The sequence below is a fragment of the Malus domestica genome, chromosome 13 (assembly GCF_042453785.1).
Source record: "Malus domestica chromosome 13, GDT2T_hap1".
NCBI classification, from domain to species: Eukaryota; Viridiplantae; Streptophyta; class Magnoliopsida; order Rosales; family Rosaceae; genus Malus; species Malus domestica.
In genome coordinates, this window is record NC_091673.1 from 24243842 (window position 1) to 24267195 (window position 23354).

Here is a 23354-nt window from a genome sequence, read left to right on the forward strand (position 1 = left end):
CAATAGCTCCCCATAATAAACAAATCCAGATGCCAAATTCTCACTCAATGCAAGAATGATTATATTTTCATGATAGATACAAATCTTAAGAAGCAACACAACTTCGAGCAAACACGTAAAAGAGATAATGTCATGTTTTTGACCCACTATTTCAAATAAAAGATTCAGGGTACAACAGGATAAAGAATCACCCCCGGATCACCATCCATACTTGGCATGTGTTTCAGCTTTAGTCAGGAAGCCTCTTGAACGCCGCTCTGCGAGTTCCATCTCCTTCTGCTTCATATCAAAGTATAGAGAACCAATCTGATGCTTCCTCTTATGCAGCTTTGTAGGCTTCGCTTTTGTAGAAACAGGCTGAAAGTAACAAATTTAAATATATCAGTCAATGCATAAATACAAAACCATAGCAAAGCACCGTCTAGTTACTGGCAAGGACAAACAAAGAGAACAGTGACTTAGGACTTCCTTTCTTGCAAAATGGAAATTGCATAAAGTGTGGTTGAAGTAGAATGATTTCTTATTTAAAGTCGGTTCTGAGTTTCAACCCTACACAATTATTCTACTTCTCTGTTTAATAGTTAAAAACAATACATAGAGTTACTATGTAATATGCATAAGATGTACTAGGAGCTCAATTTAGTTTAAAAATAAAAACCAAAAGATTAAAAACAGAGAGAAAGAGAAAGAAAAACAATGAAGCAATGAACCAAGTATTCAATGAACATGAACCAAGAAAAATGACAAAACATTCAAAAAACAACTAACAAGAGAATTAAGTCCATATTTTATGGCAACATAAAACATAAAATTCTCACACAAACAGCCTATGACAATATTTTCATCTAAACACTATCCTACCTGCTGACACCATATTCTCATTGCTGCCAATCTAAGGGAATCAATGACATGCATAGCCCACTCCAATTAAAACGTGACCGAAAGGATATATCAAAATTCGTCATGATGTTTGGAAACATATCCATAAGGAACTAGGTTAAGGATTTTAATTTTTTTATCAAACACTACTGACAAACAAAATTACTATATGTGGTCGTTTTAGACAATTCAAAGTCAATCTAGTCGGGAAAGAGTCCTCCCTAGTACTTGCAGTTCGAGAATGGTTAAGAAAGGACAACTAGTGAAAACTTGTGTCCACCTATGGACTCAATTTCTACAATGTCCAACTTGATACACCAAGCATGCTCTATAAGTTTGGCAGAAGACATCAGCCATTACAACTCTAAACTAGAATAGTTCTAAAAGAAAGTCGACTATCCATAGTTCAGTTCTTCCTTCCAAGGAAAATACTTAAGCGTCAACTACAGGCACCTTTTCCTTGTCAAATTTCTGAGAAGCGTCCTCTTATGACAGAATGGATTCCCAGGTGCAAAGCTTCTATGTACTATCTTAGGCCATGCTTTGGATGGCTGGTTGTGTCAGTTTCCTTTAACTCAAATCTCTTTTTTCTTCATAGTCTTACTGCACAAAGAAAAAACTTAAACCTCCAGGCTCCAACTCTATCCTTCATCCTACAGTCCTACCTGATGCTTAATACTGTATGAGTAACATTATGCATTGGAAAAATATAGGGTTTCCCAATGCAATATCAAATGGCTAATCTATATCATTTTGACAAATTTAATAATAAACTGTAACGCAGAGTTTAAAATAGTACTTTAGGTTTTAGGTGTTAAAACATCAATTGCTATTACCCTTCAGAATTCAACAAACTCAAGTTCCAAGAATCAATTATTTACAACGTAGAACCCTTCCTTGTCAAATCTAATTTCATTGACTTCATTACACCAGCTTAATGATAAGCATTTGTTTTTTTAAACAATCGATATTATCTACACTAAAGGGAGGGGGGTGGGCTTTAGCCTGACAATGGGCTAGCAATAATGTGGTTCAAATTCGCCTTTGGAAAGAATCGAACCTAAGACCTCTCACTTACTAGTGAAGAAGAATACCACTAGACCGTAGTACTAAGTGGCAATGATAAGCGTTTGGTAAAATGGCATGAAAAGGTCGTTAAACAACAAGGTTATGGGATAGAAGAGTAGTGCATGCAGACTCTGATATACAAAAAAGAGAAATTATACATGAAACGGAACTTGCACCGTCTCTCAAATTCATAGCATTGCAATAAAAACGTACCGCTAACAGTTTCACTATGCATTAAAATTTAGCAACCCAATTCCTTGAGCTCTCAAATTATAAATGAAAAACAAGGTGTTAATGCAGAAGTCAAAATATATAAATCACTTTCCATTGATAAACACTAAAAGAAACAAGAACATTGTGTTGATACCTGATAAGAAGGCCCAAAGGCAATTCCTGTTAACTTAGCCTGGTCCTCTCTTGGCCGATTCTTCATCAACTCGTCCTGCTTAACCTCAATTATTTCAGTTGGCACCTCATACCTCCCCCTCTTTTTACCAACTTTAATCTCACTTACACCAGTAGCGGGGATGGTTGGCACCACAGTTCCAGACCCACCAACCCAATCATTCCCATACTGCTGCTCATAACCAGCATAACCCCCATAACCATCATAATTGCCGTAATTCGAAGGATCACTACCACTAACTCCTGCATGTAGCTGAACCCCAGCATCCACATGTCGATCAATACCAGATTGGTAACCCTCGTAACCACCATAGCTTTCATAATTAACTGCATTTTGATCAATAGTAGATTGGTAATTCTCAGAACCACCATACCCTTCATAGTTAACCGCACTTTGCTCACTATTTGATTGGAACTTCTCATGACTTTCTACGTTCTGCTCCACCCCCGCACCGCTCTCCACTCTCGAACCAACCGATTCCGTTTCAACAATGGCTCTCCTGCTCGAACCCGAACCCGAACCCGAACCCGAACCCAAACCAGCGGATGCACCCAATGTGGAGGAGTACCTTGGCGCCGATAAGGACGACAAAAATGACTTCGCAGACAACTTCTGGACCAAGGATTCAGACGCTTTTCGGCGCCGCGTTTCTTTTTCCTCATCGTCTTCTTCGTCTTCATCGTACTTATATGAGTTGATTGGAGGATTGAATTGGACAATCTTTCTAGGGTTTTGATCGGATGACGAGAGATTGGTGATGGGTTGTATTGGATTTCGGGATTTCGGCGGAGGAAGCGATGAGAAAACCGAGGAGGGTTTTGAGGTGGGGATTGAATCAATTGGGTCTTCATCGTCATCGCCAAGATTTTGGGATTTTGGAATTAGGGTTTGTTTTGGTTTGGGAAGGGATTGGAAGAAAGAGGGATTTTGGGGTTTGGATTTGGGTAGAGAAGAAAAGAGAGAGGAAGTGGAGGAAAGTTGAGAGCTGGGTTTTGGGGGTAAAGCTGTGCGTTTTGGTGGCGGTTGCTGCTGCTGTTGATCTTCTTCTTCGTCGGAAGAGGCGTAGTTGGCAAGCAGAGATTCCATAGCGAGCGAGAAGACGAAAGAAAGTATACTCAGAATTTCAGAAAATTTGGAAATTTTCTTTCTACAAAATTAGGGTTCTACCTCTGCTTGTCATCAGAACATCTTGAGTCCTTTACTGGAAGCGAGGTGGCGTTTCATATATAATTTTGGGAGTTTTACTATTCACTTTAATGAAAAATCATATTTTTACACTAAAAAATGTACTATTCACTTTATTCTTTATTTGGTCCTTATCATTAAAACTCAAAGTTTTCAAGCAATTTTCATTAGTTTTCCATATAATTTTTTGAAAATATACCAAAATGAGATAATTTCTTAATCTTGCATAAACAACATTTAATAGGTAATCAACTCCTAATAGAAATATAAGATACATTCCCATATCTACTAGGATTTACACAATCACATTCCTAATCTAATAGGACTGCAACACTCTTCCTTGAGTGTGTAAATACTCAAATAAATGGCGCATCAAGTCTTTAGTGATGAAGTAAGTATAATTGATGAAGTCGTCGGCACAATGAGCAAATGCGAGTCTCAAATCAACGGAAGAATGCATAAAAAGTAAAACTCATTAAACCTTGATGAAGTCAGTATAATTGATGAAGTCGTCGGCACAATGAGCAAATGCGAGTCTCAAATCAATGGAAGAATGCATAAAAAGTAAAACTCATTAAACCTTGCTATGGTAAAATCCAAGGTGGGAGAAAACCCATAGACTAAGGAGAAAAGTGAGAAGTTGCATTAAGTCAAAACTATACGTCTTTTGGACGCAAGTAGAAGAGCTCACAAGGGTATGATCAGCTCAGGATGGGTGCCTTGTTAAAACCTAGTTAGGTAGCAAAAACCTAGTAGGAAAAATGCTCCTAATCGTAGGGAAAATGAGTATATTGAGATCAAGTGAATATACTTCTAGATACTCCCCCTGAGTTTGACATAACTTCCAAATGAGAACTACAAACATTTGCATATGATAGTTAGGCATACCAATTCCTCGGACAAGCTTCTAGAAGGTTGACTTCAACAATGACGTTGTGTAGAGGTCGACAAGGTTGTTTGGGATCGGTTTGCATCACTTCAATATCCTGATGCTTTGCTGATGTAGATGTAGACGCAATATGTCTTGGTGTTGACTTTGTTAATGTATCATGGTTTGATCGGCTGGACACATGCAGCATAATATTCATGGATCGTCGTTGGGACTTAACAATGGATGAAAAATAGCAAGTACTTCGAATATGCTCAACAAGAATTCCTAACCATGTCTCACTTGTGGCGTAGTGAAGTAAGGTGAGTCTTGGAACGACTCGAAGATTTCGCAACTAAGGTCATATCATGGACCTCCAAGATATTGCGATATCCTTAAGAGTAAAGACATAACCATTTGAGGATTTTGTCTTGTGCGTGTTTGATAAGCAATATGTGTAAGCATAACAACAAGACAAACATCATTTCGAGGATCAAGGGGGTTGGATCCACTTAAGATGCGTTAAGATTTGCGCATGTAGTACCTTCAGAGTACGTCTTTAATACCAATTCAATGGATGCGTGTAAGCGCAATGTTGCATCTTTACCAAGATCAACAGTGAAAGAGATGTCCTGTCTTAATACAATGTGCTAAGTACAATGAAGCGCAAAGTTGCACTTAGATATGGAATTTCGGATTCCATACCTCTTCAAGGGTCTCATATACATATAACGTATAGATGATCATAGGTATACTCAAAGGTAACACATTCAGTTTGTAGTTCAACTGGTAGACCAAAATACCGTCAGAACAACGCTTGAACTTCAGGTCAAAGCATAAACGAGTTTTCCCAAGATCCTTCATCTCAAATTCCATCTTCATGTGCGAGGCAGTTTTCTCAAACTCTTCCAGAGTCTTAGTGAGATGTATGTCAACGACATAAACTGCAACTCTAGCAATTTGGAATAAGACTTCATAGTTTAACACGCAAGGGCATAATTCATATCCCTAACTGATCAAATAATCACTTAGACGGGTATACCACATCCGTCGAATTGTAAGTGAACGCCTCAAACAAGTTAAGAGGGTGTTTCGTGGTTTTGGAACTATTTGAACCAGTCCATGTAATTCTTCGGGAATTTACATGTAAATCTCCGTATCTATATCCCCATGGAGAAAACATTAACCATATTTCATAATGCTGTTATCAATCACAGGACGTTTGAAAGAAACCTTGTGTCGTAAGGCGTGCATCATATCGCACTATTTCATTCATCTCATAACGCTTCCTTTCCCACTAGGGGTGGGCACAATTTATTTCGGTGCGGTTTTGAGTGAAACCGAAACCGAAATCAAAATTTTTTACGGTTTAATTCGGTGCGGTTTTGAAGCCAAAACCGAAATGAAACCAAATTGTTTGGTTCGGTTCGGTGCGGTTTCAAACGGTTTCGGTTTGGTTTTTAAGAAAAAAATGTACAATTTGCAATTTAACATATTAATAAGCATTTCCTAGTAGCAATAGGAAAAAGACATTTGTTATATAAACAATTAGCATATTGCATGCAGTTGTGATGTTAAAACACGTTTGTGCAACAAAAGGGTGTCCCGTACAAGGTATAATATACAAGTTGAATAACTTTGAATTCATTAAATGTGAACGAAACTTTCATACTAGAATATGTGATATCATGCTTCAAATGAGTGGACTTCATTAGATCATTGTTTGACTCTTGATAACATGATCAGTCCACCCTTGTACATATATGTGTGTGTGTGTGATGGTATAAAATGACAAAGGTCCTTCAAGTTAATGAACGAAAGAAAGTGATGAATGATGATATTCTAGTGTGGTTAAGTCCATACTAAGTGCATGGATTCTAACAAACAACCAATTAAAACATGAAATTTAATATGGACATTTAATTAAATGTCTATTAATATTTGCGGTGTGGTTCGGTTTCGGTGCGGTTTTCAAAAGCCAAAATCGAAACCAAACCGTTTTCTACGTTGCGGTTTGGTTTTAAAACCGCAAAACCAAACCGTTCGGTGCGGTTCGATTTGGTTCGTGTTTCGGTTTCAGTTTTCGGTTCTAAGGGCCCATCCCTATTTCCCACTTGTAACACAACAAGGTTATCTTGGGCAGTGTAGGGACAACAGGTCTAAAACACACTTTGGTAAGGAATTTGACCTGGATTGTAACTATAATTGTCCAATCAGTTCTACGTTGTCACTTAATCAACAGAACATGGTTCAATATTGTTTCTTTTCATTTATGTCGGTAGATACCATATAAGTGAAAACATCATCGATGGTAATCTCATTTCAATTCCATTTTTTCATCCAAACTAATATACTGGACCAAGAACTTTAAGTCTTGGGAGAAATCCAAATTAATCTCATGAGATGAAAATGATTTAAGACAACGATCAAGTGTAGATTCATTTTGTGTCGTGCCTTCCTCTTATAGGGAAGTGAATCCTACGAATCGAGTGATCTGTCGTGTTCCAGGCCAAGACAGATTGATTGGCTATCTGCCGGTGTACCGGACCATCTAATAGGGGCGTCCAAATCGTCCAATAGGGGTGGCACACCCTCCAGGGATGTTGACTTGACGTCCGTTAAGTACGTCTATCCTTGCAGGCATATTTGCAGCTGGTATATGATCTCGTCACTTAAACTAGATAAGAGGAATGTGTCTGGAGCAACATTCTGAAATCTAGAATTTATCGCACTTGCTTATCACATTTGTACAGTATGGGGATCAAGATGAGACATAGTAGGCAACGTCCACGCAAATTCGTGCCATTCTACAGAAACGTTGACATTCTTATCTCCCCCCAACAGCGGGAAGACTGTCCCATTAAAATGACAACCGCAAATGAGCGGTAAAGAGATCGTGTGCAAGGCCTCTAAGAGAGCTAGTGTGAAGGAGATACACATCCTTCATTGAGGACCCATGGTGGTACATTGCGGCGGCGTAACTTGGCACATGAAATGCACACAAATGCGTAAATACGAAAATCGTCAGGTTCATACCCAGTAACCAACTGTAACGTCATATCGGTTGGGTGGCAATGGGCCTCAAGGCGGACCAACATAAATGCGTACAAGGATTACATAGCCCTAGGTAGAAATCGAAAACTTGGTACATTTACCAAAATTCGGGTGATCATTTAAATTGCGCTTTTATGATCGCTAGGCGAGGCTATTTGGGGTGAACATGAGAATTCAATGTTTAATTATAAACCCAAAATACTGCAATACTTTATAAAAAAAACCGTCAATATAAACTCTCCAGCATTATTTAGTCTCCCGGACCTTAAGGGATAAGTATAGTGGTGAACCCTTAATCGGCCATGAGGTTTAGCAGTAATGTTGGTAGACAAATATGTGATCAGTTTGTCGATTCATCAACCAAAACCATAAGTATTTATATGGTCCGCATTTTGGTTGGATTAGTCCACATATATTCCCTTGAATTCATTGTGAAAAAAGAGTAGTTTGTATCTTTGCTAGGGATGATTTAGAAATCAAATTTCCCAAAACGAGCGGATTTTGGCAAAGTGTGCTTGTAGGCACAAGATCCTTTCTCTGGGTAAGGAGATGTGTCATTGCATCATTGTTCGACCTAAGTGTCCCAAAAGGTCGTGCCAAAACAAGTAAACTACTCAATCACCCAGCTCCAGGCCGACCACATGTGGCATGTTTCCAGTTGGGAGACAACCCATTGGCCCCAAATCAAAGCTTCAGACTCATTTTTGGAGGTGGTGCAAATATATTTCACTCTATTTTCTTCAATGGTTCATTGATGATCATTGTTCTATCGAATATCCTTAAAAACTCAACGTCGGGGAGAATTTAAGGTCCCTTAAATGGTGATGCAGTGCCATTCATACAACGAGGAGCGTGCCAATGCTTTTAATCAGGTGAGATAGACCTGAAGTGTTTGTTAGAGATGTGATTTAGGTGTAAAGTTAGTGTGCGTAGTACGTATTCATCCAGACAACTAACTTTCCCACATTCCTACCTAATCACGTGTTTAATTGAATCAGTCACACGTATTAAGAAACATGATTCAATTAACTCATATTCAAGGACAATATCAATAAGATTATCCATAAGTTAAACATACACCAAACGTGAATCCAAGAACATGGAAAAATGTTCACAAAGTAAATGGTTCTTCCAATGGTGTCAACAAGGCCATCCATGTCAAAATTTTGTTCTTCCAACGGTGTTTGGTGGAGCAAAATTAGTCTCACGTCTTGACTACTAGAATGGTACTTCTTAACAACATTGGTAGGGGCACGAACGTGTGCATAACCAATGGTCTATTCCATCGAGACGGAAATAAATTCTGCAGGGTTAAGGTTCGGGAATATTTTCCTTTATTCTTGAAGTTTTTAGGTCTTAGGTACTAAGGATCATACTTTGGGCATGATGCCACACCTTGGCAGGCCCTGATTCTACCATATGTTGTAAAAAGAAACTCGAAATTGGATTATGAGAGAATATGCCATTCGGTGTATCCCTGCCGAAGCAGTGCATCACCATTCGCTAGGCTTTGACCGAACTAGGTCGAGCTATTCGGTAGACTCCAGTCAAACTGAGTCCATACCATTCTCTCACGTTTGTGGTAGTAATCAGATCTGAGAATTTGGTAAACTTCCGCTATCTACACTACTGCTTCAGGAGCGAGTTAGAAACAAGGAAGGACAAGAAAAGTATTATCCAGTCAAAATTCGATCGGATTTATAAACTTCAGAATTGTACTCATTCATGGACGTAATCATGATGTGCTTCAGGCAATGTTTTTCATGATTAAGTGGTCCATAGAAGCAAGTCAAAGAGCCATGGAATCCTTGTTCGGGAGGTATTTTCATTTGTAATGCTTTGGGCATAAGTCTTCAAATGAAGATTATGGCGGAGGCTTATTCAGCTCTTCCTTGCCATTGTTGGTTTCAATGGTTTCTCAGCTTCTTGATAGTCAAGTGGAGATTTCACGTCTTGTACCCCACATAAAGTGGTTTTTATTAGAAACGTCCAAATCAAGAAAATCAAACTTGTGATGGTTCGACAATTCACTGAATTGGAGGGAACAAGATTGTGATTGGTGTTATGGGAATGCTGTTGGAAATGTGCCCTAAAACCAATCATATGATGATACTTTACGGACATTTCACATGTTAAACTAATCTAGTTTAATATCAAGGGCAAAGATTATTGTTTGAGCCGTCTCATATAAATGTTATACGCTTAAACGATAAGTCCAAGGAATATGTGATTGGGAGAATGTGATCTAAAGAAGTTAGATTCATGAGACAATTCTTTCGTAGACACATCCTAAACGTTCCCGATCATAGGATTGCCAATTGGGCATTGACAGTCCGTTAAGATCAGTACGTGCTGTGTCTTCTCTCAGGGAGAGTGACTAGTCTCGAGTCATTGGTGTGTGTGACATCAAGACAAGTACGTAGGTGCTCAATAGAGAATGAGTTCACTGAACACGATCAACGAAGAGTTCTCATACTCATGTCACATGAGAACTCATGGTTGGGATAATGCAAAGTAGTCCTTTGACCTGAGGCATCATAGTTGTCTTGTGGTTAGGTCTTTGATCTTTGACTATGTCAAAGTCACCCCATCAGAGGGTGTCCACGGCATAGTTGGGGTTAAGCCACTTAGCCATGAAGGCAAGTGAATGCGCAACAAGGGATCTCTAACCTTCAAACCGTTTGAGGGAGAATACTCTATGATATGATTAAGAATCTCTGGCCAGAGTATGAATGATATTTAGGAATGTTGGAAATATGCCCTGAAAGTCAATCTTTGGAAGAAATCTTTCAGGACAAATGAATGGATGTATAGATGACTATTATACATCAAATGGCAAAGATACTAATTAGGACTATCTCAATGAATGATATATGTCCTAAATAGTGAATCCATGGACAATGGATCGATTGAAGAAGTAATCTAATGATGTTAGACTACAGAGACCTTCTTCACATAACCGTCACGTCCAAAAGGTTCCTGGTCATAGGATTGTCGGAGGGAAACTGACAATGCATAGACCGGTACATACTATGTCTGCTTCAATTGGAAGGATGGAAAGTCTCATCCCATTCGTGTAGTGATACTAAGACAAGTATGTAGGTGCTCATTAAGGGAATGAGTTCATTGAACACAATCGAACGAGAGTACTTGCATGGAGGTCTACTCACATGTCAAGCAAATAACTCTTATGGTTGGAATAATGTAAGTAGTCCTTTGACCTGAGGCATCGTCGTTGTCTTGTGGTTAAGTACTTGATCTTTGATTATGTTAAAGTCACCCCATTCGCGGGTGTCCACGGCATAGTTGGGGTTAAGCCACTTAGTCATGAAGGCAAGTGAATGCGCAACAAGGAATCTCTAATCTTCGTTAAGAGAGGAAGAATACTCTAAGATATGATTCGGGAATCTTCGGTCGAAGTATCGAGCGTAATAAAGGAAAGTGTTCCTGTACGACTCAATTGAATCATATAAGAAGGAATAATCACATTAGGGGTTTGACATAATATATCCATACCCTAGTGATATGATTGAGTGTATTGTTTTAGAGAATGATCGAATTACATTGTAATTCCAACTGAATAGGTTCTCCGAACAAATTCTACATTAGATTGGGTAGCCATGATATATGGTTAGATGTCACTCATGGCTTGTGAGTTCTTCTAGATGATTAAATGTAGTAGTCAAAGAAGAAGGTGAATTAAAAGTAAGTTTTAATTCACTAAGTGATTGGATTAAATATAATCAATTGGATTGATGCCAATCACCTCACTGCCTTGCTAATTAGAACCTAAAACGATTGTTCACCAATACACTCTTGTAGTGAGTAATTAATGGATGATGGAAATAATTAATTGGATTAATTAAGTGTTGTGATTAATTAGAAAGTCTAAAGAAATCATAAAAGCGATATAAGATCGTTTTGGGCTTAAAGAAACGTTCGGGTTTAATTGGGCCCATTGGGCCTAAACCCGTTGGGCTTTTATTCAAGCATTGGATGACTTGAAATAAATAAAAGCCCAAAGCCCAAACAACATTAAGGGGGCCAGCCATATAGAGTGAAAGAGGGAGAGAAAGGTCAAATGTTGACTTTTTTCTTTTTGGCTATATAAGGAACTTTATAGCATATATTTTCATTAGGGTTTTTGAAGTGTTGAAAGAACAAAAGGAGAAAAGAAAAGTTATCTCTCTAACACTTACAAAGGCCGGCCACCATAAGGGTGATTTTAACTAATCATCTTCTCACCCTTTTGGTCATTCCTTCATCCTTCTCACTACACTAATGGGTGAGGATCTGTAGAGGTTTTCAACTTTGGAAACTTGAAGAGAACCTAGGAGCACTCATTCTAAAAAAAATGGAGGAGGCAAGGAAGGAGGCTAGGCTCAAGGACTTCAAGGAGCAAAGGTCTTGGAGGTGGTCCATCCTTGGTCTAAGATCTAGATCAAGAGGTATAATACTACTCCTAAACTTTGTCCTTAAGTAAATTTGTTTTTGATGCATCTTACATAAACCTATGAACCTTGAAGGGGATTTACATGACTAGAGCTTTGATATTATTTGTTAAAATGCTTCCGTTGCTTTCGTATATAAATTTTGAATTGTATATGCATGCTAGTCACTAGAAATCCCAATATGAAATCTCATAAATTTCCCTTCAAGTGGTATCAGAGCCAAAGGTTTATGTATGATGTGTCCTTTTGGATTTTATGCATATGGGTTTTAATATTATGTATGACATGATTATTTCTTCATTCAAAGTATGTTTATCTTTTGTTTTTCAATAGTTGAAAAATGTGAATCAATAGTTGAAAAGATATGTATGCAAAAGGGTTTTGGATGCATGAATGAAGATTGAGTTTAGAACTAAAATTTGGGGTTTTTTATTCCAAAAGGGAGGGCACGGTTTTGGGGGTGGTTTTGGGTTGTGTTTGTGTTTTATTGTAAACCACTCTCACATCCTTTTAAAGCTAGAAAAAAGTGTTCTTGTCACTTTTGTTTTTGGGTTTGAAAAATCACCGAGAATATACAAATCTTGAAAATGTGTTCATGGTTTTGTTCTTGGTGTTCATGGTTTGGTTTTGGTGAAAATTGTATTATTTGGCTTTCATGCATTGTTTTGTGGTTTTGGATGATGAACATACCATCCATAGCCATATCAAAAATTTATTAAATCCTAGACTTGACTAGGAGAATTTCCATCACCTTTTTCACTAAAGTCTTCAAAGCAAAACCAAGTGACAAGCAAAATTTATTTTTTTCTACATAATGTTGATTTAATGCTTGTTGTGTAAGAATGTGTAAGAGACTTCCCATCTCCCCTTAATGTGGCCAGCCTCCCCTAGTGGATTACCCACTTGTGGGGCTATTTTGTAATCTTTGAAAAGTTGATATTTATACTTTCAAGTATTTACGTTTTGACCCCTAACTTTTGATATTTGCATAATAGTCCCCATCCATCTAAAAGGTTAAAATATTTGATTTTAATTTTATTGGTTGTTTAAACTCATAATACTATTATGCCCATATGCACTAAATCTAAATGTTTATGTTGCATTCCATTTAATTATTTAATGTGATTAAGTAGTTAGAAAATGGGTGACTATGGACTTATGCCTTAAACGATAATTGAGCTATAAGATAAGGCGCTAAAATCAAATTGTTTGAACCTTGGGAATGTGTTTTAATTACTGTTTTAATTGGACCTTGTCACCTTTGACATTAATCTATCTCTCCCTCTTAGTATATGTAATTTGTAGGAATTTGTACAAATCGGTTTGTAATTCTTATTACTCCTTAATCTCTTTTAGTTAGTTGATTCCCTCTAGTACTAGACTAGAGTTTCTTTAACTATTGGTAAGGAGACATAACTAAAAGAGGGTTTTGACATGAGATTAAAGATTAAATGGGTCCAATGCCCTAATTAGCAATGAATGATTGTCTTTCATTTCTAATGGCTCAATGAAAATGTTTTAATTGGATTGAAAAGCACGTAATTAAATTGACACAACCTCCCCGAGTTTATATTCAACAATGTTGGCTCGTTGTTGCAATAACCTAATAAGTCCATGGTCATCCAAGAGCCTAAGATAACTATAAAGTCCAATTTCAAAGGAATGCAAAAACCATAGTAGTAATAGTTACTTCCAATATTTGAAAAATTCGTTTTTGATATTGATTTGTTTTTCTCAAGACAAATAGTGGGAGTATCATAAGCTACTAAATTATAAATGAATACAATTAGTAGTTATATATATCTCCAATATTTTGAAAATTGTTTTGATATTGATTTGTTTTATGAAAACGAATAATGGGGATATCATATGCAACTAATTTCATTAACTTTGGACTAGTAGTTATAATAGGGCAATTTATTTGAATGTGATTAAATAAATAAAATTGATGAGACCTTAAAATCCCTCAACCAACATACAATATTAAGTTGAAAACGTAAGAGTGCTTTGAACACTTTTTCGTGGCCTTCCACTGTGGTAGGCTTCAAGCGTTTATGACTTGTACACCGCCTTCACCCTATCATGGGGGAGTGCAAAGTGCATGCTTATATTCAGGAGGAGTTTATTTAAAACATTTGATGAGGTTAAGGTAGGCAACGAGTGTGGCCAACATCGTATCATCGTGAGGTCATACTTGAACCCCTAGCTAAACCGGCATGGTGGGAAAGAACTTAACTAAGAGAAATGATGCCAACATCGTATCATCGTGAGGCATTGTTTTCTAGAGGCCAAAAAGATGGGTAATCACAAGAGGTTGTTGTGAATGGGTAAGTGTACCCTCTCATTATTATTTTTGCTAGCCGACATCGTATCATCGTGAGGTGGGCTTGGTAATAGTGAGCCTCCCATAACCCGTTAGGAGTTTTCTTTGAAATCTCCCGGATTCCATCTTGAGGGATATGGAATTTACCAAAAATGGTGGGTTGTGTCATTCGGTTTAAAGACCCTAATCGTTTGACTTAATCAACAATCAAACTAATTATTTTATTGTTTATGTATTTAGATATGGTTGGAAGCACACTCGCGAAAATACTCGACAAACATTGCCTAGAGGGGCACAATTTCCCATCATGGTACCGTAATGTCAAGATTCTCCTAACATTGGAGAAGATTGTTTACGTGCTAGACAAGGCTCCACCTCACATACCTCTCGGCCCTGAGGCCACTGAGGATGAACGTGCTAAGTATGACAAGCACGTTGAGGATGACACACAAGCCAAGTGCTATCTGTTGGCTTCCATGAATGAGGAGCTACAGAGACAGCACAAGGGCATGGACAGTGCATCTTCCATTATACTCCATTTTACGGAGTTATATGGTGAAGGGACGCGGAACCGTCGCTTTAGCACTGTTTGTGAACTTGTGAAGACCAAGATGGTCAAGGGGGCTCCAATGCATCAACATGTACTGAAGATGATAGGATTCATTGAACAATTGGAGAACCTTGGTACTCCACTTGACAGGGAATTGGCCCAGGACTTCATATTGGCTTCTCTTTCTGATTCATTCTCGCAGTTCGTAATGAACTACAATATGAATAAGATGGATAGTACTCTCTCTGAGTTACTAAACATGTTAGTAACTGCCGAGAAGACTATGAAGAAAGAGAACGTTGTAGGGACTGCTGCAGTAGCCTACAACAAGCCATCCTCTTCCAAGGCTAAGCCGCAAGGCAAAGGCAAAGGTAAGGAGAAGAAGTCTCCCACTCCTAAGCCGCAAGGAGGAGTGAGGAAAAAGAAGGCAAAGGAGCCCAAGGGGACTTGCCACCACTGTGGAAAGGAGGGGCATTGGAAAAGGAATTGCAGGTTATACCTTGCAACTCTTAAGGACAAGCCACAAGGTATGGTTTATGTTCTTATCTTCAATTCTAATTGTTAGATCTTCTAAATATTTATATTTGATATAAAGGGCTAATCACTTGTATAATTGTATATAGGTGGAGGAGCCAAGTAGAAGAGGAACAAGCAAAGAGAAGTGTGGAGAAGGGTTCGGCCACCATGTTTTTGCTAACTACTTAGGAAGTTTGTTAGGCATTAAAGATAGTCTTTAAACTTTCTTATTTTGTTAAGAACTTAATGTGGCTTCATATGATGGAAGATCACTATTAGTGCCTAAATATATAAAGGTATTTATATTAGTCTCTAAATGTATAGAGCTAATACTTTATGTATTAAACATTATGAATGTTTGAATTATCATATTAATGTAATGTGATGTATACCTTCTAATATATTATTTCCTTAAAAGTAGTGTTATGAATTGAATATTGTCTTGTTGTATCCTAGTTGAGATACAAGATTTATATCACTTATTGTAATGTGATAAACCAAATTTTAGACTTATCAATTATGGATAGATCTCACATGTAGGACATAGAAGGATACAATGAATCTTTAGATTTGGTTCCAATTGTCTACCTATGAGTTCTATATGAATTGACAAAGGTCTAGAGATTACTTTCTTGAAGAAAAGGAAGATCACATTATAATGATATAAGTAATAAGAAAAACGTTTCTTATATGGTTATCACTTAGAACACAATAATCAAGATCACTCTTGATTCAATTAGTAGTTTTGAACAACTAATTGGGCATTCTTTAAATTGTTTTAAAATGTCAATTGTGTTAGTGATTAAACCAAGAAAGAAGTGTCTAAATCTATAAAATGTTTAAAGACTTTAGTCACTTATTAACGAGACATTAACTTAGTGAAGATTGAAACAAACGAGCTTGAAAGGTTTTAAAGCCACTACACAATGTCTTCTACCCGTATACTCCACGTTTATACATTTTGAATGTATGAAGTGACTTCTCATTAAAATCATGAGAAATAGTGGGAGGTGTGAAAATGGATATAAACTTGAATATGATTGGTTTATAGTTGTCAAAAGAATAATAGTACTTGACTATTATTGAGAGTTTGTGACTTTAATTGTTAAAAGACTCAAGCTCTTCAAATGTTAAAATTCCATGTTGTGTAACATTCTAAAGAATAGTCTTTGAATGTTGGTTTCGTCAACCTAGCATAAAATGGTTATATGTTGGGAGTTGTCCATCATTCTCTTTTATGAGAACAAGCTAATAACAAAGCATTTGGACAAGTTGATGAAACAAAAGGGAATAGTTTCAAAATGAGTCACAACATATGGTTTAACAACAAGACAATCCAAATTCAATATCTCATGTAACTATAACGCTCTATGTAGTTTTGATAAAGAATTATATCAACCACCTAGAAGGAATGGTTGAGTTTTTATATCCTTAGTAGGAGCCATGCTTCCACTAAAGACTTGGATAATTCTTATATGACTACATTAAAAGATCTTAGTATGACTAAAACTTGAAGTATGGTGTATGACACCATATAATTTAAATGAATAGACTTGATAAAGCAAGTTACACATTTCAAATGGAATTACTTGTGAAGGAATTCTTTTGTGTATGATTCGTTTAAATAACTTGTGTTAGCTAGTGTTGTTGATAGTCTCAAAATTGTTGAGACATCATCAATAAGCTAATGGATCTCAATGATTGTCAATGGATCCAAGACAAGTTAGTGGGAGCAGTATGCATTCAAATCAAGAAAATATAATTGTTAAGTTTTTGAATGAATGCCAAGTTACAACAAGGCCAGTGGGAGTGATGTCATATTTTGAGCAACAAGATATGAATAAAGTCTATTTGATAGACTTGATAAAACATAAATGTTACTCGAAAAATGACAAAAATGTGACACGGTCAATTTTAAAGTATAGACTTGAAATTGGACTTATTGATGTAGCAAGGCTATCTCAAGGATATTATTTGGGAAATTAAATCTCAAATGTTGAAGATTTAGGAAAGCATTTTCCTATATGATAGAAAATCACTTTCGTAACCCTTATAATGAATGTGTCATAAAATCACAAAAAGGGACACATGTATGGACTTGTAAAGTAGATACCCAAAAGTGAAGAACCACAAGGGTTGTCACTTTAAGATATTACTATATCCCAGGATCAGAACCAAAGCAACTGATAGAGTATTATTGCCTTTAAGAAAGGAACATCAGAGTGGGACTCTGGAAGCGTGCGTTCACTTAGGTTATTAACCAAAGTGAAAAATAACCCATTTTAACAAATGGAACTTCATAATGGATGAAGTACTAATCATATGAATGTATTGTAAGTATTGTACTACAATGGTCTCAAGGTTGGAGCAAAATTTGTATAAAGTATACAAACGAAATATATAATGATATATTGTTTTAGAAACTGCTTCAAAAGGTGTTTTGAATGGAAAGGGTTCTTTTAGAACCAATGATTGAATCCAAACCATAAGGTCGTTAGTAGGATACTACGACGTAATGGGGCGATAGCTCAAGCCAGGGAATCAAGGTCTCATCAAAGTATTCAAACACAAGAAAGAGACATCATCAAATGTTTTGGAAACATTTGATAAATGAATCCTTTTAAATAAAAAGGGATTAATACATAACCAAGTTAACCTACGAGCATAAGCTCTCTCAACTAGCTTGTATAAGATACACTAGTGATTGACTTTAGTGCAAGTGGGAGATTGTTGGAAATATGCCCTGAAAGTCAATTTTTGGAAGAAATCTTTCAGGACAAATGAATGGATGTATAGATGACTATTATACATCAAATGACAAAGATACTAATTAGGACTATCTCAATGAACGATATATGTCCTAAATAGTGAATCCATAGACAATGGATCGATTGAAGAAGTAATCTAATGATGTTAGACTACAGAGACCTTCTTTACATAACCGTCATGTCCAAAAGGTTCCTGGTCATAGGATTGTCGGAGGGAAACTGACAATGTATAGACCGGTACATACTATGTCCGCCTCAATGGAAGGATGGAAAGTCTCATCCCATTCGTGTAGTGAAACTAAGACAAGTATGTAGGTGCTCATTAAGGGAATGAGTTCACTGAACACAATCGAACGAGAGTACTTGCATGGAGGTCTACTCACATGTCAAGCAAGTAACTCTTATGGTTGGAATAATGTAAGTAGTCATTTGACCTGAGGCATCGTCGTTGTCTTGTGGTTAAGTACTTGATCTTTGATTATGTTAAAATCACCCCATTCGCGGGTGTCCACGGCATAGTTGGGGTTAAGCCACTTAGTCATGAAGGCAAGTGAATGCGCAACAAGGAATCTCTAATCTTCGTTAAGAGAGGAAGAATACTCTAAGATATGATTCGGGAATCTTTATTCGAAGTATCGAGCGTAATAAAGGAAAGCGTTCCTGTACGACTCAATTGAATCATATAAGAAGGAATAATCACATTAGGGGGTTGACATAATATATCCATACCCTAGTGATGTGATTGAGAGTATTGTTTTAGAGAAGGATCGAATTACATTGTAATTCCAACTGAATAGGTTCTCCGAACAAATTCTACATTAGATTGGGTAGCCATGATATATGGTTAGATGTCACTCATGGCTTGTGAGTTCTTCTAGATGATTAAATGTAGTAGTCAAAGAAGAAGGTGAATTAAAAGTAAGTTTTAATTCACTAAGTGATTGGATTAAATATAATCAATTGGATTGATGCCAATCACCTCACTGCCTTGCTAATTAGAACCTAAAACGATTGTTCACCAATACACTCTTGTAGTGAGTAATTAATGGATGATGGAAATAATTAATTGGATTAATTAAGTGTTGTGATTAATTAGAAAATCTAAAGAAATCATAAAAGCGATATAAGATCATTTTGGGCTTAAAGAAACGTTCGGGTTTAATTGGGCCCATTAGGCCTAAACCCGTTGGGCTTTTATTCAAGCATTGGATGACTTGAAATAAATAAAAGCCCAAAGCCCAAACAACACTAAGGGGGCCGGCCATATAGAGTGAAAGAGGGAGAGAAAGGTCAAATGTTGACTTTTTCCTTTTTGGCTATATAAGGAACTTTATAGCATATATTTTCATTAGGGTTTTTGAAGTGTTGAAAGAACAAAAGGAGAAAAGAAAAGTTATCTCTCTAACACTTACAAAGGCCGGCCACCATAAGGGTGATTTTAACTAATCATCTTCTCACCCTTTTGGTCATTCCTTCATCCTTCTCACTACACTAGTGGGTGGGGATCTTTAGAGGTTTTCAACTTTGGAAACTTGAAGAGAACCTAGGAGCACTCATTCTAAAAAAAATGGAGGAGGCAAGGAAGGAGGCTAGGCTCAAGGACTTCAAGGAGCAAAGGTCTTGGAGGTGGTCCATCCTTGGTCTAAGATCTAGATCAAGAGGTATAATACTACTCCTAAACTTTGTCCTTAAGTAAATTTGTTTTTGATGCATCTTACATAAACCTATGAACCTTGAAGGGGATTTACATGACTAGAGCTTTGATATTATTTGTTAAAATGCTTCCGTTGCTTTCGTATATAAATTTTGAATTGTATATGCATGCTAGTCACTAGAAATCCCAATATGAAATCTCATAAATTTCCCTTCAAGGAAGTCGTTCTAAATCACATTCAAGGTAATCATATAAGCACACGAATCACATTGGATAGTAGACATGAATAAACTATCAATCCAAACAATGTGATCAAGAGTATTGTATTAGAGAAAGACCGTATTGCATTGTAATCCTAAACTAAATAGGTTCTCCACCTCTTCTGATTAGCTTGGGTAACCATGATATGCTGCTAGGTATCACTCATGGTTTGTGGAAGCCCTAAACGTGTATAAACACTAAAGGGAGAATTGAAAGTAAGTTTCAATTCACAATCGATTTGAAAGAGTTTTAATCGCCCACTGCCTCGCTAAAAGGAACCTAATGGATCGTACATCGTGTAAGGTAGAGATTGAAGAAACAACGGAGATGAGTAAGAATAATTAAATGGTTTAATTATTTATGGCAAGGATTAATTAATATGTTAATTAATCAAATGAATAAAGTTTGTTAAAAGACCACGGGTTAGTTTTGGGCCTCAAGGCCCAATGTGCTTCGAACGTCAAGCCCATTCACTTAAGTTGTATGACAACTTAATGACAAATAATTCACAAAGGCCTTAAAAGCCTAATGAAACCCTATGGCCGGCCATTTTGTTAAAGGAGTGGGTTTTGGACTTAATTACAAGTTTGCCACTCCAATGAATAAAGGTATAAATATGACTTTATAGCCAAAATTCATTTAGGGTTTCTTTTGGAGAAAAGATGAGAACACAAACTCTCTTTTCTCTCCAAAGAGGCCGGCCACCCTTGGAGGGATTAGCTAGTAATCTTTCTCCTCCAAGGTCACTTATCTCTTCTTCACATCTTACCTTGGTGTGGAGACTTAGAGGTTCTCAATTTTGGGAACTTGGAGAAACCTATTCTTCCATCCAAATCCATGGATCTAAGAAGCAAGGAATGAAGGCCCTATCTCTTGGGTGATTATCCTTTGCTTATGCAAAGAGGAATCAACAAAGGTATAATTTCTCAACTCACTTTGTTTTGAGTTGAGTCTTGGTTCACCAATCTACTAGGCTTTGAATTTCATGGTTAATGTTTTGTTTTTAAGTGCATACAAGCATGATTCCGCCTTTAATTTGTTAATTGCATGCTATAGATGTTGCTTAAATGAACATGTTTTTCACAATATTTCCTTCAAATGCATCATCCATAAGCATCAAAGTTAGAACATTCGAGTTCTAAGACATGGTTGTCATGAAAAAATGTTGGGTTTTCATGGGTGTATTGTTTTATGAAATCTTTGGGTTCCAAAGGCACTAGATTTGAAACTACACGTTCAATTTAGTTTATGAACGTTTAGTTCATAAAAGAGAGGTTCCTGCAAGAACACAGAATGCAATATACAACTAAGTGTAATGGATTTGAGGTTCTTCAGGAACTCAAGTGTGAGTGCTTCGGGACTACGAAAGTAAGTGCTCTTGGACTACGAAAGTAAGTCAACAGTTCAAAGTATAAAAATAAATTATTGAATCGTTAATGTCCAAAAGTGATATTCAGGTCAATAATTTTGGATTCATTATCAGATTAATGGACTGCATGTTACTTTTAATTAATTCAATAAATCGGGACCATTCGGGGTCGATTGTAGAAGCAAAAATAATAATAACATTCAGGTTAAAATTATTTAATAAGCTAAATAATAACGTTGGGTTGAAAATACCATAGCCCAAAAGATAAGGCTGGGTGCCGTGAGCCAAAGGAGGGGCTTGTGTTGGGTATGGCTGCAAAAGCAGCCCACAAAATGGTCTTTAGGCCATGTGCCGAGAGCATGGAGCCCAACAGTAGCAGCTGCTAGCTCTTTAGGCTAAAGGAGGGGCACGGATCAGGCTTAGCGAAATGCTGGCCTGCAGGTTGGGTCCGAGGCAACTTAAGCCCAGCAGCCAAAGCTGCTGGCAAAAAGGTCGAGACTGGGGCGAAGCCTAGTGAGTTCACAAGCCAAGGGACATGGGACAATGGGCCAAAATCAGCTGGTTTTGCGCTTAGGGATTGCAGGTCCTATAAACAGAGATAGGCCGAAAGGCTTAGTGGTCTGGATTAGCTTAGCAAAGCCCTAGGGCTGCTGCTGTGAGGGGTCCAAGGTGTCCACGGTAGTGGTGCTGCAAGTACCCATATTTTTTTGACAAAATTAGGGTTTGAAAACCCTAAATTTCATCTAATTTATTTTATATAATTTGGCTCACAAATTCCACATAGCAAATATAATTGCGTAGTGCATGAAACAAATATATATATATATATATATATATATATATATTGACAAATATATGAACATATACAATATATATATATCGGAAGGAAAATATAAACATAAGGGGTTCATGCATCATGGGGAACGTTTTCATGCTTCATGGTCGATTCAAATATCTTACTTTATTTTAAGCGTACCTGATGGGCAAAAAACAATAAAAGCCTTTGAATTTGTAGAAGATCCTTCTCGAAAGCCAGAATTGCATCTCCAATGCGTTGTATCACATTCAACATAAAAAAAAATTAAATTGAATCAATATCATGTAGATCAATTCAAGAAAATAATAAATTATTCATAAAAAGAATGACTAAAACGTAATACTCCCCTGATGGAAGAATAAACTCTCTTTAACGCAGCGTTAAAAGCGTGCTGATAATGTGTTGTAGGCATAACTTACTGAACAATTATGGAGGCCAGAGAGAGGGAAGTGTGGCAATAGTAGAGAGAAAGAGAGATGTGTAATTGTGGGTGTGTTCTATTCCACCTCATTGTGCCTTTATTTATAGTAGTAGGATAGGTAAAAACTTTTCCCTTTAGGATTACAACATTTAATAGGTAATCAACTCCTAATAGGAATATAAGATACATTCCCATATCTACTAGGATTTACACAATCACATTCCTAATCTAATAGGACTACAACAAAAAATACTAAAATACTCACATATAAATGAGTTATTCCTCTCATTTTCTGATTTCTCTCTACTCTTTCCATTTCTCTCTCTTCTCTCACTTTCTCTCTCTACTCTCTCTACTCTCCTCAAATCTCTGAATTCTGATTTTGAAGAGATGAAAGTTCAAAGATAGGCGAGAAGGGTGAGCTGGGTTTTATACCATATTTTTTGTTTTGGCTAGAAAATACCATTTTTCCTGCAACTGAAGCTTCGACATGCATAATAAGGTAGGGTGTTTAGTTTCAAGTTCCTTCATCAACGATTTATGAAAAAAATGGGTTGTGTGTAAGATGAATTAATACTTAGAAGTTAAATTAGGGTTTGTGTTTCATGTTGGGGAGTATTGTTTGTGGAATAAATTTTAAGTTTTGACGTGCTACAAGACTAGGATGGAACAATTTATAGTTCAAGTGTCCAAATGCAAAAATTTGTGAAATTTTTTCCAAAACGTGCATGTGGTGTGCAAACAGTGTGCATGGCTACATCTTA

At 36.9% G+C, this 23354-nt stretch overlaps 1 protein-coding gene across 1 annotated transcript; it reads right to left on the reverse strand.

Annotated features, from left to right (window-relative positions):
* Nucleotides 1-30: 30 nt before the first annotated feature.
* On the reverse strand, nt 31-3576 carry LOC103412347 (uncharacterized). The gene is made up of 2 exons (XM_008350925.4): nt 2315-3576; nt 31-357 (listed from the first exon to the last, which is right to left on the reverse strand). Exons 1-2 carry the CDS (start codon nt 3437-3439, stop codon nt 199-201), a joined length of 1284 nt encoding a protein of 427 aa, XP_008349147.3. The 5' UTR covers nt 3440-3576; the 3' UTR covers nt 31-198.
* Between the last annotated feature and the right edge of the window lie 19778 nt (nt 3577-23354).